Here is a 14949-nt window from a genome sequence, read left to right as displayed (position 1 = left end):
GTTAGAAATCCCCTGTCTATTTATTCCCCCTTGATCGACTAATCTTTCCCATAGATTTAGCTTACCAACTGAGCGGAGGGGTTTTCGGAAGAGATTCTACAAAAATGTTGAAACTGTCTATACCTCCATGTATCCCATGACGTTACCCCGTATTTTCCTTGCAGTTCCAATACTGAGCAAAGGACATTTCCCTTCAGGATCTTTTAACCTCAAATAATCAGAGGAAGTCCATTTTAAATTTATTATCCTTACCTGGAGGGAAATAATTATTACCTGTCAACGGCATCAAAAGGACTATTATATTGCCAAAATGTATTTTTAAAAAGCTTATCCCATGCTCTCAGTGTTTCTATGGTAATTGGGGCCATTTCTCTAGAGGAGCCTCTATACTGCCTTGGGATCCAAATAATCTCGCTCAAGGCCGATTTACTCAACTCTGCCTCTAATGACACCCGTTTTTTATACGGAGAGCCATGTACCCAATCCATGATTCTCCGCAATACTGCCGCCGCGTGGTATCTTTCAAAATCTGGAAGGAATAATTCTCCCCTTTCCTTTGGTCTGCTCAAAATTTTATAGGCAATATGATTGCCCCTGTTATTCCATATAAACTTTTGCAGTATTGAGCTAAGATTTTTAAAATAAGCCACGGGAATATTTATGGGGAGACACCGAAAAACATACAAGGCTTTCGGGAGAGTCATCATTTTGATGACACTTATCCTGCCAAACCATGATATTCCATGTGCAGGGTATCCTCTCAGGTCTTGTTTAATTTTATTCAATAAGGGCAAATATTTATCCTGATATAGGTCCATTGTTGACGTTGACAAAACACTCCTAGCTATTTCAATCCTCTCTTCCTCCACTTAAAGGGGTATAGAACTCTGAGATCCCTTCCTTCATCTGAGGAGACTGTGATATCTAATATCTCAGTTTTCTCCATATTAATCTTGAGGTTTGATACAGCTCCGTAGTCACTCAATTTGAACAAGATCTCTGGAAGTGTTTGTGTAGGGTTCGTTATATATAACATAACATCATCTGTAAACACGGATGTCTTATGTTCTTGTCCCGCAACCTCTATACCTATAATTTTATAATTGGCTCTTATAGAAGCCAAAAAGGGTTCCAAAGATAACACAAAGAGTAGAGGGAATAGGGGACACCCCTGGCGTGTACCATTATATAGCCGGAAGGTCTCGGACAGAGTTCCATTTACTTGAATTTTAGCCGAAGGGTTAGAGTATAGAGCCTCTATCCACCTCAACATTCGTGGGCCCATACCGAGTTTACATAATGTCTGCAACATAAAATCCCAATCTAACCTATCAAAAGCCTTTTCGGCATCTATTGACAGAAAGAACAGGTTTCCTTCCCTTTTTTGCTGTATGCATCAGTAAAGTTGTTCTTTACATATTATCTCTTGCCTCCCTCCCGGGGACAAATCCTGCTTGATCTTTCTCAATACAGTCTGGCATAAATGGTCTCAATCTTTCAGCCAAAATCCTTGCATATATTTTAACATCCTCATTAATCAAGGATATCGGCCTAAAGCTGGAGCATAGAGTTGGGTCCTTCCCTTCTTTACCCAGGAGTGATATATAAGCCCAGGGCTTCTTCACGGATTTATAGGCCTTCCCCAACAGAGTTTATATATAGATGAAAAAAAGGAATCAGGGTACCTGAAAACTTTTTAAAATATAAGGATGTGTAGCCGTTCGGACCTGGACTTTTACCAGCCTTGCTTTTCCTAATTGCCTGCTCAATATCTTCCTTGGAAATATCTTTTTCTAATTTACTTACGTCCTCTTCTAATAGGGCCAGTAGATTTATCTTCCGTAAATACTGTTCTATTTTATTTCCTCTATTTTGTCGAAATTCACTATCCTGGATACCGTTTACTTTATATAGTGATTGATAGTACTCCAAAAAGATTTTAATGATATCCCTAGTAGAGTATTTCATTTCTCCCTTTTTAGCTTTCATTTTCATAATATAGTTTACCTTCCTTCTAGGTTTGATCACCCCCACCAAAACTCTCCCAGGTCTGTTACCAAACTCATACTGCTTTTTAGTTGTTCTAATGAAAGCTCGTTTGGACTCTTGCTCCATCAAACCTCTCAGAGCCGCACGTTTTCCTATTAATTCCAGAGACTGCTACACAAGCTGTGTAAATATCCCATCTTATTAGGGCACATGACTGCTTTTCTATTACTACCTCAATATTGCCCAAGACTAAGTGGGATCACAACTGGTAGCTGTCTACCGTGGGGGGATTGTAAGTGAATGAGTGTGTAAGTGGAGTGTCCGTTATTGAATTACTTTAGTTTCACATCCATTGGTGGAGGTGATTAGTGTTATCTAATTGTCATTGTGGGTGGAATATTTATTTATAAATAAAGTATTCCATTTTGTATCCTTTCTAAGCCTGTGCGTTCCTCTCTGTAGAATCCTCTCTCTAGACTCTCTGGTCTTTTTGTTACATTCCTTCAGAATCTGTTTCCATTGCTTTTAAATTAAATGGTGCATTTTTATCAAAACCTATTGCCATTTCTTTAGATCTCTTATGAGGGGAATATCCATGAAACCAAAGTGGGAAGTTTTTTGAGTTCAATCCAACCCTAGATGACCATTTAAAATGGGTTTCTTGTAAAAAAAAAACAATATTTGATGACCAACTTTTTAATTCTTGCAGTATTTTATTTGATGCCGTTTACTGGGGTTATTTAGACCTCTGACATTATAAGTCACTATCTTCAAGGGCGCAATCTCTTAGACCTGTGAGACATAAGCATCCATAGACCTTTATTCATGGGAAGGGAGTGTATAATTTCTAATTTTCCAGAGATGATCCACTTAACACAAAATTTAACAAGGCATAACACATTACAACCCCTTGTAATCTATCCCCATTGTACACCTTCTTGTAAATTTTGCTAAATTTTATAACAAAAAGTAAAAAATATAGAAAACCCCCGCAATTTTTTTTTTTTTTTTTTTTTTTTTTTAGTAAAAAGCCCAGTGGTGAATACCACCAAAAGAAAGATTGGTCTAAAAAAAAAAAAAAATGATAAAAATGTCATTTGTGTGCAATGTCGCATGATTGTGCAGTTGCCATTCAAAAAGGCTAAAAAAACGAGCTAAGGGTCCTTTTACTTTCCAAAAAATAAAAAATAAAATAAGAATAGCAAAAAAAAAAAAAAAAAAAAAACCTAAAAACAAACAAAAAAAAAAAAACCACCATACCTATGAAAAGCTAATGAAACTGAACAAAACAGTCATAAGTGGACAAAATGTATAAGCAGAAATAATTCCTTGCTTAAAAAAAAAAAAAAAAGAAACTGATGTAAATATAACAGAACTTGATTGGTTTAGTGATGCATTCCGTTTTTACGACATAGATGGATGCAATGTGAATATATTAAGCTTATTTACTTGAGGGTAAAAACGGCTTATCCTTTACGACTACGTTTTCAGATAAATTGCTCTCCTTGTGCCATATGTCTATAATGCGGAAGATTGCATCTGGCTACTTATATTTTGGCAGGAGGCTAGAGCATCCTATATCCTGTTTAGAAGAACGATTTCTATTAGAAATCGGAAACGAATTTTCAGCATAGCACCACTGTGGCCATACATTCAAGAGAATCAGATCTCAAACCTCCCATCTTTATAGGAGTAATTAAAAAAATAAATAAATCACAGCTGCGGGCAATGCCACACCAGGGATGCCAACCCAAGAGGAGTGCTGGCTCACCTCATAACTAATAGTATCAGAAGAAGATCCAGATCGCCACACATCCTGAAAATCACCTTTAGTGGCTTAATGCCTGTGTTAATTTTAAAAATAAAAAGGGATTCCCAGGATGTGCGGCTGCCTGGATCTTCTTTTCACTCTTGGTTTATCTACCTGAAGTAGAGGCAGCCTTAATGAATATGCATAAATATCAGCATGACTTGACTTGTAAATAGTATTTCCATCTATGCCACTTGTTTTCAGTAAATCGAAAGCCAGTATGGTTCTCACAATTAAATATACAGTTAAAGGCTCTTTACACCAATCATCTTACCTGTATATAAATAACATGGCAAATTTGCTTCTGTGCTTTTTTAAGAGTAAGCTGAGCCCAGAACCATCTCTGAATTTTCACAGCGCACAGATGGTGATAAACAGCAGAAGCAAACCTTAGAAGCCGTCTTTCTGTGTTCCACTTGGCGATCTGGAAAGATGATACACATCTGGATCAGAAGAATATACAACAATGTTCTCTAACAGAAAGCAAAAACATGGTTTCTGGGATCTACCATGTCAGGTACGTTAGGACTGTACTGGTCAGCCTTGCCCAGCACAGTCCATAGGCAAGACAAGGCAGAAAGGCTTGTTTCAAATCAGGCTAATTCACATGCAGTACTTTATTCTCAGCAGAGCGTGACATAATCTGCCAGATCGTGGCCAATAGAACTTAAAGTGGTTGTAAACCCCTCAGTGCAACTTGTACCTATAGGTAAGCCTTATTCTATGCTTACCTATAGGTACTGTAACTATCTGCTAAATGTGTGCTGTTTAGGAGATGTTTACCTTGTAGTGCGCCAATGTCATTGGCGCATGTGCTGTGATGAAATGGCCCTCTGTGCAGTTTCTTCACTTGCAAGGGCCGTGACTAATGGCTTCCGAGCACATGCACAGGAGTGATGTCACACGACTCTGGACAGTCACAGAGCCGGAGTCCGTGGCTCCGGAAGTAAGAGGGGCCGCAGTTTACAGCACATCGGTATCGCTGTCATCACACTGCATGCTAGCAGCGGTTTCCAACTTCCAAGGCAGCTGCTAGAGTGAGCAGGCCCATAAAAGTGTATCTAAACTCAAAATAAAACAAACATATTGCAGCTTACCAGTCTTTAAATGTGGTGGCTGGATTCAGTTGCCATTTTTAGGCTTTGGTCCAATTTTTTTTCACCTGGTGATCTGGCCAGTAACACCTATCTTACACCTGGTTTCTCCATCTATGCCCTATCTATGGAGAAGGCCAGGGAGGAGAATCACTGGAACATGGGCAGCAAAAACCTAAAACATTTTTTTTTATCCCTTTCTCTTTCTAATAAAATTAGTCTTTTAGGGCCAGTTCACACTTCTGCGATGCGGAACCCTGCAAATCCACTGCGGGTTCACGCATTGCATGTTTCTCGCTGGCAGTTCACACTGCCCTATGCGAACTGCTGGGAGTGTCAGGTGAAAGTTAAGGACACCCCCAAATCAGTTCGCATATTGCAGTGCGATCTGCAAACTCGGACAGGAATCGGATCCCATGGGTGTTCACACATCAGATTCTGCTGTGGACAAAAAAAAAAGGGTCCTGTGTGAGTTTTATGCAAATTCAGCCATACGATCTTTATGGCTGAAATCGCATCGCACAGGGATAGCATGTGATTTTGACTGCAGTGCAAATCACATCCGATCTCTGACATCGCACCAGTGTGAACCGGCCCTTATTGCTATGTGCTGAACAGATTCTGGTTCCTTCTTGTGCTAGACACAGACAGCAACATACTATTGACTGGAGTGCCTCAAACCATAAACTACAGTCATAATAAAAGTGGTTTTATAATTAAAGGTGGTTCTAAAGTGTAAACATTTTTACCTTAAAAGGGGAGCTCCAGTCTCTTAAGTGAAAATTAAAAGTCAGCAGCTGACTTAATAAACTCACCTGTCCCACGATCCAGCGGTGTGCTCACCCCAGTTATTTTCTCCCCGTGTCCTCCCTCGCCGGCATCTATGGGCACCAGGCTGTAATAGCTTGCGGCTTCACAGCCGGGTGCCAACTGCACATGCGCGAGCGGTACTCTGGGTTCTGCCATTTGTCCCAGAAGACAATGAGAGGAGAGGAGGGGGGGCGGGTTGGGGGAGAGGAAAACTTCCACTTCCGATTGCCTAGGCGATCAGAACAGAAATGGGAGCAGGCATCTTTTAAAAATCGGGTACCCACTCCCCCCCTCCCCAAAAGCTCCATTTCACAAACAGGAGTGGAGAGGAGGACTTAAAGCGGAACTTCCCTTTTGGGTGGAGCTCCTCTTTAATGCATTCTTTGCATTAAAGCGCATCTGTAGTCCCCATAATAAATTTTCTATTTTATAAAAGCTCCCCCGTGATTGTTAGTACTTATACATTAATATTTCGATACTGTCCTAACTGTCTTTATGCTTGTTCCTTTTAAATCTGTAATATCTTACATGATCTCAGAAGCAGGCAGGGGCCATTGAGGCTGTGGGCATCTGAAGCCCGCCCCTGTGTATTTTCAGGATTAGGTGCAGCTGGCTAACATGCACCTCCTAGGCAGCTAAGGCCAGAAGTGCAAATATAGATATATATCTATATCTATATCTATATCTATATCTATATCTATATCTATATATATATATATATCTATATCTATATCTATATCTATATCTATATCTATATATATATATATATATATATATATATCTATATATCTATCTATATCTATATATATCTATATCTATAGATATAGATATATATATATATATATATATAGATATAGCTATCTCCGGATATATTAAATAAAAAGGTATTAAAAACACTTTAAAAGAAAATCCATTTAGGAGTGTATGCATGCAGGGGGCAACTTTTAAAAAAGGGTGGCACTCTGCTTAAAAGGTGAAAACAAAACAAAAAAAAAAAAAAAAAAAAAAAAAAAAAAAAAACAACCCACTTCATGTCCTACCCCCGTCTGTCCCTAAAGGCTTACCTGACTTCAAGTCACCACTCCAGCACCTCTCTCCTCACTTCCTGCTTTCACAGAAGAAACTGAGGGCAGCTGCTATCCATTTCCTTTGAGGAGGGAGCGGGGGCGTGGCTTTACCTACACTGTATGTGTATGGACACAAAGCCCTACTTGGGACCGCCTATACATGGTGCTTCCTTAGCACCTGGCTTGCTAAAGAAGGAAGGAAGGAGCCGACACCGCCAGTAGGGACTGCCAGAAAGGCAACCTATGCAATATTGTTGCACAGGGCAGACACGTATAACCCATTTAACAATTGCCTTTAGTATCACTTTAACATTCAGGCACTGTTACATTGTTTGCCATCACAATCTGTTCATTTAATAATTAAGGGGTAGATTTATTTAAAAAAAAATAAAATAAAATCAAAATTGAAACTGCATATAAAATGTATTTGGTACAAACGGGATATCTGTCCTTTGGACGTGTGTAAGAACTCACCTGGCTCATTAATGCAGCATGTTGAATTCTCCTAAACAACCTCTTGGCGTTGAATCTTCTGACTGCTGACTGCACAAGGATTATTTGCTTTCGTGCATTCAAGAAAGCAGCCCTCTGGTATCTCATAATAAGGAGAGATTTATACCATTTTTGAATAATCAATGCAGCTGCTCTCTGCTTTTTATACATCTGCATAGTCTTTTGCATCCGATAGGAAGCCTGTAACTTTATGGCAGATGCTCTAAGCTGCAGGAACGGTTTCCGACAGACAGCCATACGATAATAGGACTGAAGTATTCTTGCTGCTCTTTCCTGTTTAACACGTTTGCGTGCAACCCAACCTCTGAAAGCAGACTGAATTACAATGGCAGAGGTTCGCATGGATAAATATTGGACTCTATGTAGATGGACTTTGCAACATCTTCTATACCAAGACTGTACATGACAGGCAGATTCCACCAATAATTTGTGTCTCTTTCTAGTCCTATAGCCTCTGAATGCTGCCTGAAGGCTCACCACTGCAGACTTGGCCATTATAAAGGCTCTCCTTTCTCGATACATCTTCCATGTAGTTTGGATAACCACTACAGCCTTGATTTCTCTTGACTTTTTGGCACGGAAAGCTTGTTGAATTGATACTACCACATCCATAAGATTATTGTACTGCTTTACCGTCTCATTCTTCAAAAGTGTTGCTCTAAAATGTAATTGTAATGTTTTTGTTGCCTGTAGAATAATCAGGTAAGATTTTCTTTGTCTATGCATGCGATAAAAAGCCTGAATTACGGTAGCTGCATTGTGCATTTTGCTTATATTCCTACGACTCTTCATACCTCTGTATGAGGCCTGAAGAACAACAGCAGCATTTTGAAGCCTTAGGTAGCACTCTCTTTCACGGAGCACATATGTTTGATAAATGTTATAATTCTGTTGTAATACAGTTGATGTTCTTTGGCATCCATAGGTGTTTTGCAGTCTGTACATTGTGAACATGGACTCAAGCCTTTGCTGCTCTTTACACACTCTATAAGCAGACTGAAGGCACATCACAGGTTTGCGATATGTGAGAAAAGATCTGGCTAGAACTGAAGCTCTGTATCTTCTCTGAAAGAATACTGTTGCAGATCTAAGTTTCAAGTACTTCTTCCTTTCAAAATAACCTTTAACAAATCGTTGGATAGCTGTTGCTGCACAGTGCATTTTTTTAAGCTGTCTTCTAACTTTCATCCCTCTAAAAGCAGCTTGGAGCAGTACTGCTGAATTTTTAGTAGCCTGGTAACAACACAGATCTTGCTCTCCTGCCTTTTTTGCTCTGTATCTCTGCTGGACTGTTTGGGTGGCTTTCACCAAACTTTTGTAGTATTTCTTCTGAGTGCACATGCGATAGTTGGACTGTATTACAGTGGCAGCCCTAGGTATAACTTTCAGGTTTTTGCGTACACTCATTCCTCTGTAACCTGCCTGTATAACTATAGCTGCCCTTCGGAGTTTCAGAAACGATGTACGTGTATGCCTGCTGTCAACAGAAGACCTGTACCAAGCCTGAATCTTTCTAGCTGCAGCTTGTTTGGATCTATATAAAACCAAGGCCTTATGATTTCTGAAAGCAGACTGTATCCTGATGGCCATTTCATGTTTCAGGGCAAGATCTTTTCTTACTTTGAACCCCCTGTAAGAAGCTTGTATGCAAATTGCAGATTTTCGTAGAGACTGGTATTGAGAATGACAGGGACGCATTAAAGCAGTAGCACGGTACCATCTCTGGATGAGAAGAGCGGATGACTGTATTAGAAGATACTGTTTGCGCTTAAGATATGTCCTGAATTGCTTCTGTATAACAGTGGCAGCTCCAGTCATGGTTCCCAACTCTTTTCGGACATGCCAACCACGGTAAGCAGCTTGAATGAGGAGGGTAGCATCCTTAATAAAAGAATACCGTAGCACATCAAAGTCTCTTTGCTTGTTTGCTCTGTATCTCTGCTGAATCACACAGACTGCCCATAGGAACTTTTTATACTGGATTATACACTGGTGCATCTTGAACATGGCTTGGATTTTGAAAGCAGCTTTGTTCATTTGACTTATCCTCTGCCTTACTTTTGCACCACGATATGCAGATTGAATTATTACCGCTGATTTCTTTTGCTTTACGAAGGTTTCCCTTTCACAAGTAGATATTTTAAATGCTCTGTAGTATTGCTGTATGGTAACTGCTGATTGCTTCAACTTTAGATAAGAAACGCGCTCTTTGTGCATTCTAAAAGCTGCCTGTATGACCGTGGCAGAGGAATTAATTTGTCGAAGTTTCTGTCTGACTTGAAAACCCCTAAAAGCAGCTTGTAAAACAAGTGCAGCTCTCCGAGTCTTTAGGTAATCCTGCCTCTGGTGATCAGCGAGCTTTTTCGATATAAATCTTCTCTGAATACATACTGTAGCTTTTTGAAGGGTAAGAAACCTGCGTCTTGCCAAACAGGACTTAAAAGCTCTTTGAATGACAACCGCAGCTTGACGCTTTGCCCTAAATTCGCGCTGTAGTTTTACTGTATGGAAAGTTGACTGAATGCACAATATTGCCTTTCTTGTGTTATGGAAAATCAGCAACCATTTCTTCCTCTCCTGAGAATCACGGTAACGTTTTTGAACTGTTACAGTGGCCTTTTTAAGATTTTTAAAAGCTTGCTGTTGTTTGACCATTCGGTACCAAGCCTGGATTACTATTGCAGCTGTGTGCATGTGACATATCCGATTCCTTGCTTTCTTGCCTCTCCATGCAGCCTGAAGGGTGCAAGCAGCTTTCTTGAGTGCTAAATACTGTTGCTGTTGCTTCCTGCCGTCTTTCATTGCCCTGTATTGCCTCTGGATTATTACTGCTGCCTTTTTCATCTGGATTATTCTTTGCCTTGTTCTCATACCTCTGTAGACAGACTGTAGTTTAATGGTATTTTGTCTAAGAAGAAGATAACATTTCCTCTGCAAATTGGCGGCAACCATTGCACAGTATCGTCTCTGAATTAGGATTGTTGCCTTCCTCAGACTGAGGTATTCTTTTCTGAGCCTGAAAGATCGATAGGAGGTCTGTATTTTGCAAGCTGCATTGTGTAGATGCAGTAAATGTTTTCTAATTTGCCATCCACGAAAAGCAGCCTGTAGCGTGCAAGCAGATTTCTTGAGCGCCAAATACTGTTGCCGTTGTGTCCTTCCTTCCTTTATTGCTCTATAACGCTTCTGGATTAACACTGATGCCCATTTCATTTTCCGATATTGTGCACTCTGTTTCTGCATTTTAAACACCGACTGTAACAAAACTGCAGACCTTTGCATCTGGTTTATTGTTTGCCTTGTTCTCATACCTCTGTAAACAGACTGCAGCTTAATGGTATTTTGTCTTATAAGAAGATACCTTTTTCTCTGCAACTTGGCGGCAACCATAGCACGGTATCTTCTCTGAATTAAAATTGTTGCCATCTTTAGACTGAGGTATTCTTTTCTGAGCCTGAAAGAGCGATAGGTGGTTTGTATTTTGCAAGCTGCATTGCGGAGATGCAATAAATGTTTTCTAATTTGCCATCCATGGAAAGCAGCCTGCAGGGTGCAAGCAGATTTCTTGAGCGCCAAATACTGTTGCTGTTGCTTCTTTCCTTCCTTTATTGCTCTATAATGCTTCTGGATCAACACTGCTGCCTTTTTCATATTCCGATATTGTGCACGCTGCTTCTGCATTTTAAACACCGACTGCAACAAAACTGCAGACCTTTGCATCTGGATTATTCTTTGCCTTGTTCTCATACCTCTGTAGACAGACTGCAGCTTAATGGTATTTTTTCTCAAACAAAGAAACCATTTTCTCTGCAACTTAGCAGCAACTAGAGCGCGGTATCGTCTCTGAACTAAAATCGTTGCCATCTTTAGACTGAGGTATTCTTTTCTGAGTCTGAAAGAGTGATAGGTGGTCTGTATTTTGCAAGCTGCATAATGGAGATGCAATACATGTTTTCTAGTTTGCCATCCACGGAAAGCAGCCTGAAGACCATTTGCTGCTTCTTTGACATTTAAATAATTTGCTCGCTGTGCTTTACAAGCTGTGTGCGCTCTGTAGTGACACTGAATGAGCACTGCAGCTTGTTTCATGGTTTGGTACTTTGTGTAGCAGACATGCATTCTATAGTAGGACTGTATCAAAGTTGCCATTTTGTGATGTGTCTGAATCTCCTGCCTCACTTTTTTACCCCTCCAGGTGGCTTGCACTTTTTTTATAAGCAAACAGATGTGAAGATATTTTTGCCTCTCCTCCCTGCCAATAAGCACAGAACGATAGTACCGCTGTATGGTCAAAGTAGCCATCTTCACTTCTTTGAATTTACTTTGAGCAATACATTTCCGAAAGGCTGATTGGATGGTGACTGCAGCCATTGTCCATTTCTGTAGTTGTCGTCTCACTAACCATCCACGGTATGCGGACTGTATGGTAGCAACAGCTCTCTTCATTTTCAAAAATTGTTCCAGATCTCTCTTCAGTTGTTTCTGTCCTCTGTACCATCGCTGAATAGATATGGCAGACTGTCTCATGTTAAGATAATGTTTTCTTGCTATGTAGCATCGGTAAGTGGTTTGTATGGATAACACTGCAAGATGCTGAATTTTTATTCTTTTACGAACGATGTAACCTCTGCAGGCTGCTTGTATCCATATAGCAGAGCATTTCATGAGCAAGAAGCTTTCTCTATGATAGGCAGCAACTTTGTTTGCTCGAAAGCTCTCCTGTATTATAACTGCAGCTCTATATATAGCAAGATACTTCCTTCTTGTCATATGCATTCTGTAGTTGGCTTGTAATGTTGTTGCAGCTTTGTGCCACAGCCTGATTTGTTTTCTGACCAAAAGGCCTTTAATATTAGACTGAATTTTAACACAAGCTGCCCGAATCTGGAGGAAGGACTTGCGTTTGTTGCGCATTAATAGGTTAGCACGAAACCGAGTTTGGACAAAGATCACTTTTTCTCTTAATACAAGGTACTGGATTCTCTTTGGTCTCATTTTAACCAGAGATTGTATCTTTACTGCTGCTGCTCGCATAGAGAGGTATTTACATCTTTCTCTGGACATGCGATAAAGGGACTGAATTAAAGTGGCTGCTTTTCTTTTCATTTCCAATTTATGATTTTGCCATTTCCTGTACGCTTTCTGAAGCACTAATACCGCACTGATCTCTTGTTTTCGCTTTATACATCTCCACCTCCTGAAAGCGGATTGTATCTTAAGAGCAGCAGATTTCAACTGTAAGAAGTTTTCACGATCTTTCTTCGCCAACAACCAAGCGCGCACATGCCTTTGGAGAGTTTTTGTTGCATGTATGGTCTTTTTGTAAGCCAAAACAGCCCTCTTTGTTCTCATTCTTGCTTGCAGAAGAACGCCATATTTTCTCAACTTGATGTAGTATTTTCTGGCTGCATAACATCTCCAGATTCTCTGTAAGATAAAACCACACTTGTTAGTTATAACAATGAATCAGCCAATGACAAAATGTCAGTTTTACCTAGTAAAGAGTAAGAGGTTTGAATAAAATGTTATAGCTTGACAAGACAAAGAAAAAAAAAAAAAAAAAAAGGAAGTATGGAAATTTTTCCATTTTGTACTGGAATCTACACACACACACACACACACACACACACACACACACACACCTATTGTGAAGAATAGGAAAAAATTTAAAAAATCTTAACCTCCTGTGTAATGAACACACCTGGATGACAATGGCTGCAGAGGCCTCAATTTTCTTTTGTCTGCGAAGCTTTAATTTCATTAGCTCCTTATAAGCCAAGTATTTTCTCCAGTGTTTCTGGATTACTATTGCAGATGTTGTTCTGTTTAAAATCCAACGTCGCGACAGAAACTTGCGAACTGCGATCTGAATGACAGAGGCAGCCATGTGCTTTTTCTGCAAATCAAAACAATGCACAATTAGGCTATACATAAAATAGAGGCAGAGAGTATGCTTTTCTGCAAGTATTGAATACCGAACACGGCTGTCACAAGCTTAAGCAATCTAGAAGTTCTAGATCTATTTGAAAATAATTTTTTTTAGGCTTTTTTGAAATTTATGAATGCCAACCAAAAATCAAAAAATACTTTTACTAACAATAAGAAAATCAAGCCCCACTGATTTGTCCTTTCGAGAACTGACCTGTAGTAGCTGCTCCTCTGTTGTCACTTTGTACTTTCTCCATGCTGCCTGGATCACTCTTGCAGCTCTAGATTCCTTGCGAAGATCCAAAAGTCGCGCACAAAGGAAGGAAAGGAAAGTGATGACAATCTGCAAAACAGAAAAATGTGTTTTATATTTTGATTGTCCAAAATTGTGATTGTTTTAGAAATACAAAACAATAACAGCTAATAAGGCAAAATGTACATTTCTACTTTAATTGCATTAGTTTACAGATTGGCAAGTTGTCAGCCATTCCAAATGTAAATTAGTACAATATACCTACAATTATCTTTGTTAGCCTAATTTGAACATCCCTCTGATCCTCATTTCACTTGGATTGTTAAGGGACACAAGTTACCCAATTTTTAATCTAGATACAACCTCTCTAATGAAGATGCCAAAAAATAGCATGCTTATTAGACAAAGGAGTACCTAGGTGGTGTTTAGCTCCAACATCAGGTTAGTTGAGCCATAGATGAGAGCACAGAACAGACTTTTCTGTCCAACAAGGGCAATACAAGGCTTCATACAGTAAAAATTAGATTTTTGTACTCACCATAAGAAAACATTTTCTCAGAGTCCATTAACGTAAAATAGAAGTTGTATACCGTTGGGTTATGTTGCCGCATACAGAAGGAAAGGTCAATAGCAAACAAAACAGATCAGCCCAGAATAACCCTCTACTCTACCTAGCATTCCTCAGTTTGTAGCAAGCAGTACCAAGAGCATGATCATAAAACACAAGGGGATGCGACTTTATTTTTTTTATTTTACAGTGTACACAAAAACCCCCAACTTTTCTTTCTCGTCCATTAAGGAACACAGAAAGTCATGTGTGCTGGGACCTCCAACGGCTGTCCCAACTAAGGGGTGGGCAAACTGCAACTAACGCCAACCGTCGAACAGAATTGGGGACTGCCTGCAGCCCAAGAGCAATACAAATCTCCAAAATTCAAACTGAATGAAGCCAAACTCTGTCTGATAATCAAGGATGAGCTCTGGCGTGTTCGCGCAGAGCCTGCCAGGAAGTCGGCAATGCGCTGCGCTAATCACAGGCAGTGAGACATTGTCCCGATGCGCGGCTGCAGAGATCGGGAAAAGTGTGGACAATGGGGTGACAGTAATCAAAACCTGTTTACCGTCACCCTATTTTCAAGAATAAAAATGTATGGACTTTTGAACAGGTGCTTGATCTTTTCTCCCTAATCATCCCGATTGCTTAAGCTGAGTGGCTTCTACTTAGTGAGAATCTCTCCCCCCCAAGAAGTAAGAACTTGGAATTGACTGGAAACAATCTGTAAAACGAGTTAAAAAAAAAAAAAAAAAAAAAAAAACAAACACACACACACACACACACACACACACACACACACACACACACACACACCTCCTGAATTCATCAGAGACCCCAGATTTCAATCTTGAGAAGTCGGCAGGACAGAAGCAGTGCATAAGCAGGTAATGAAGGTTAAATCTTACCATAAAATGTAAGAATTAAAAGTA

The 14949-nt window shown here is 39.8% G+C and overlaps 1 protein-coding gene across 1 annotated transcript in view; it reads right to left on the bottom strand.

Moving 5' to 3' along the window:
- Positions 1–14949, bottom strand: part of ASPM (assembly factor for spindle microtubules) — a 116134-nt gene that overhangs the window by 21397 nt on the left and 79788 nt on the right. Inside the window, exons 17-20 of the mRNA XM_073592981.1 lie at positions 13426–13554; positions 12985–13179; positions 7245–12710; positions 4074–4223 (exon numbers count right to left, since the gene is read on the bottom strand). Coding sequence (XP_073449082.1) covers positions 4074–4223; positions 7245–12710; positions 12985–13179; positions 13426–13554 — 5940 coding nt within the window. The remainder of the gene's footprint in view (positions 1–4073; positions 4224–7244; positions 12711–12984; positions 13180–13425; positions 13555–14949) is intronic.

The sequence above is a fragment of the Aquarana catesbeiana genome, linkage group LG07, assembly GCF_042186555.1.
Source record: "Aquarana catesbeiana isolate 2022-GZ linkage group LG07, ASM4218655v1, whole genome shotgun sequence".
NCBI classification, from domain to species: Eukaryota; Metazoa; Chordata; class Amphibia; order Anura; family Ranidae; genus Aquarana; species Aquarana catesbeiana.
This window is presented reverse-complemented; position numbering and strand designations above follow the sequence as displayed.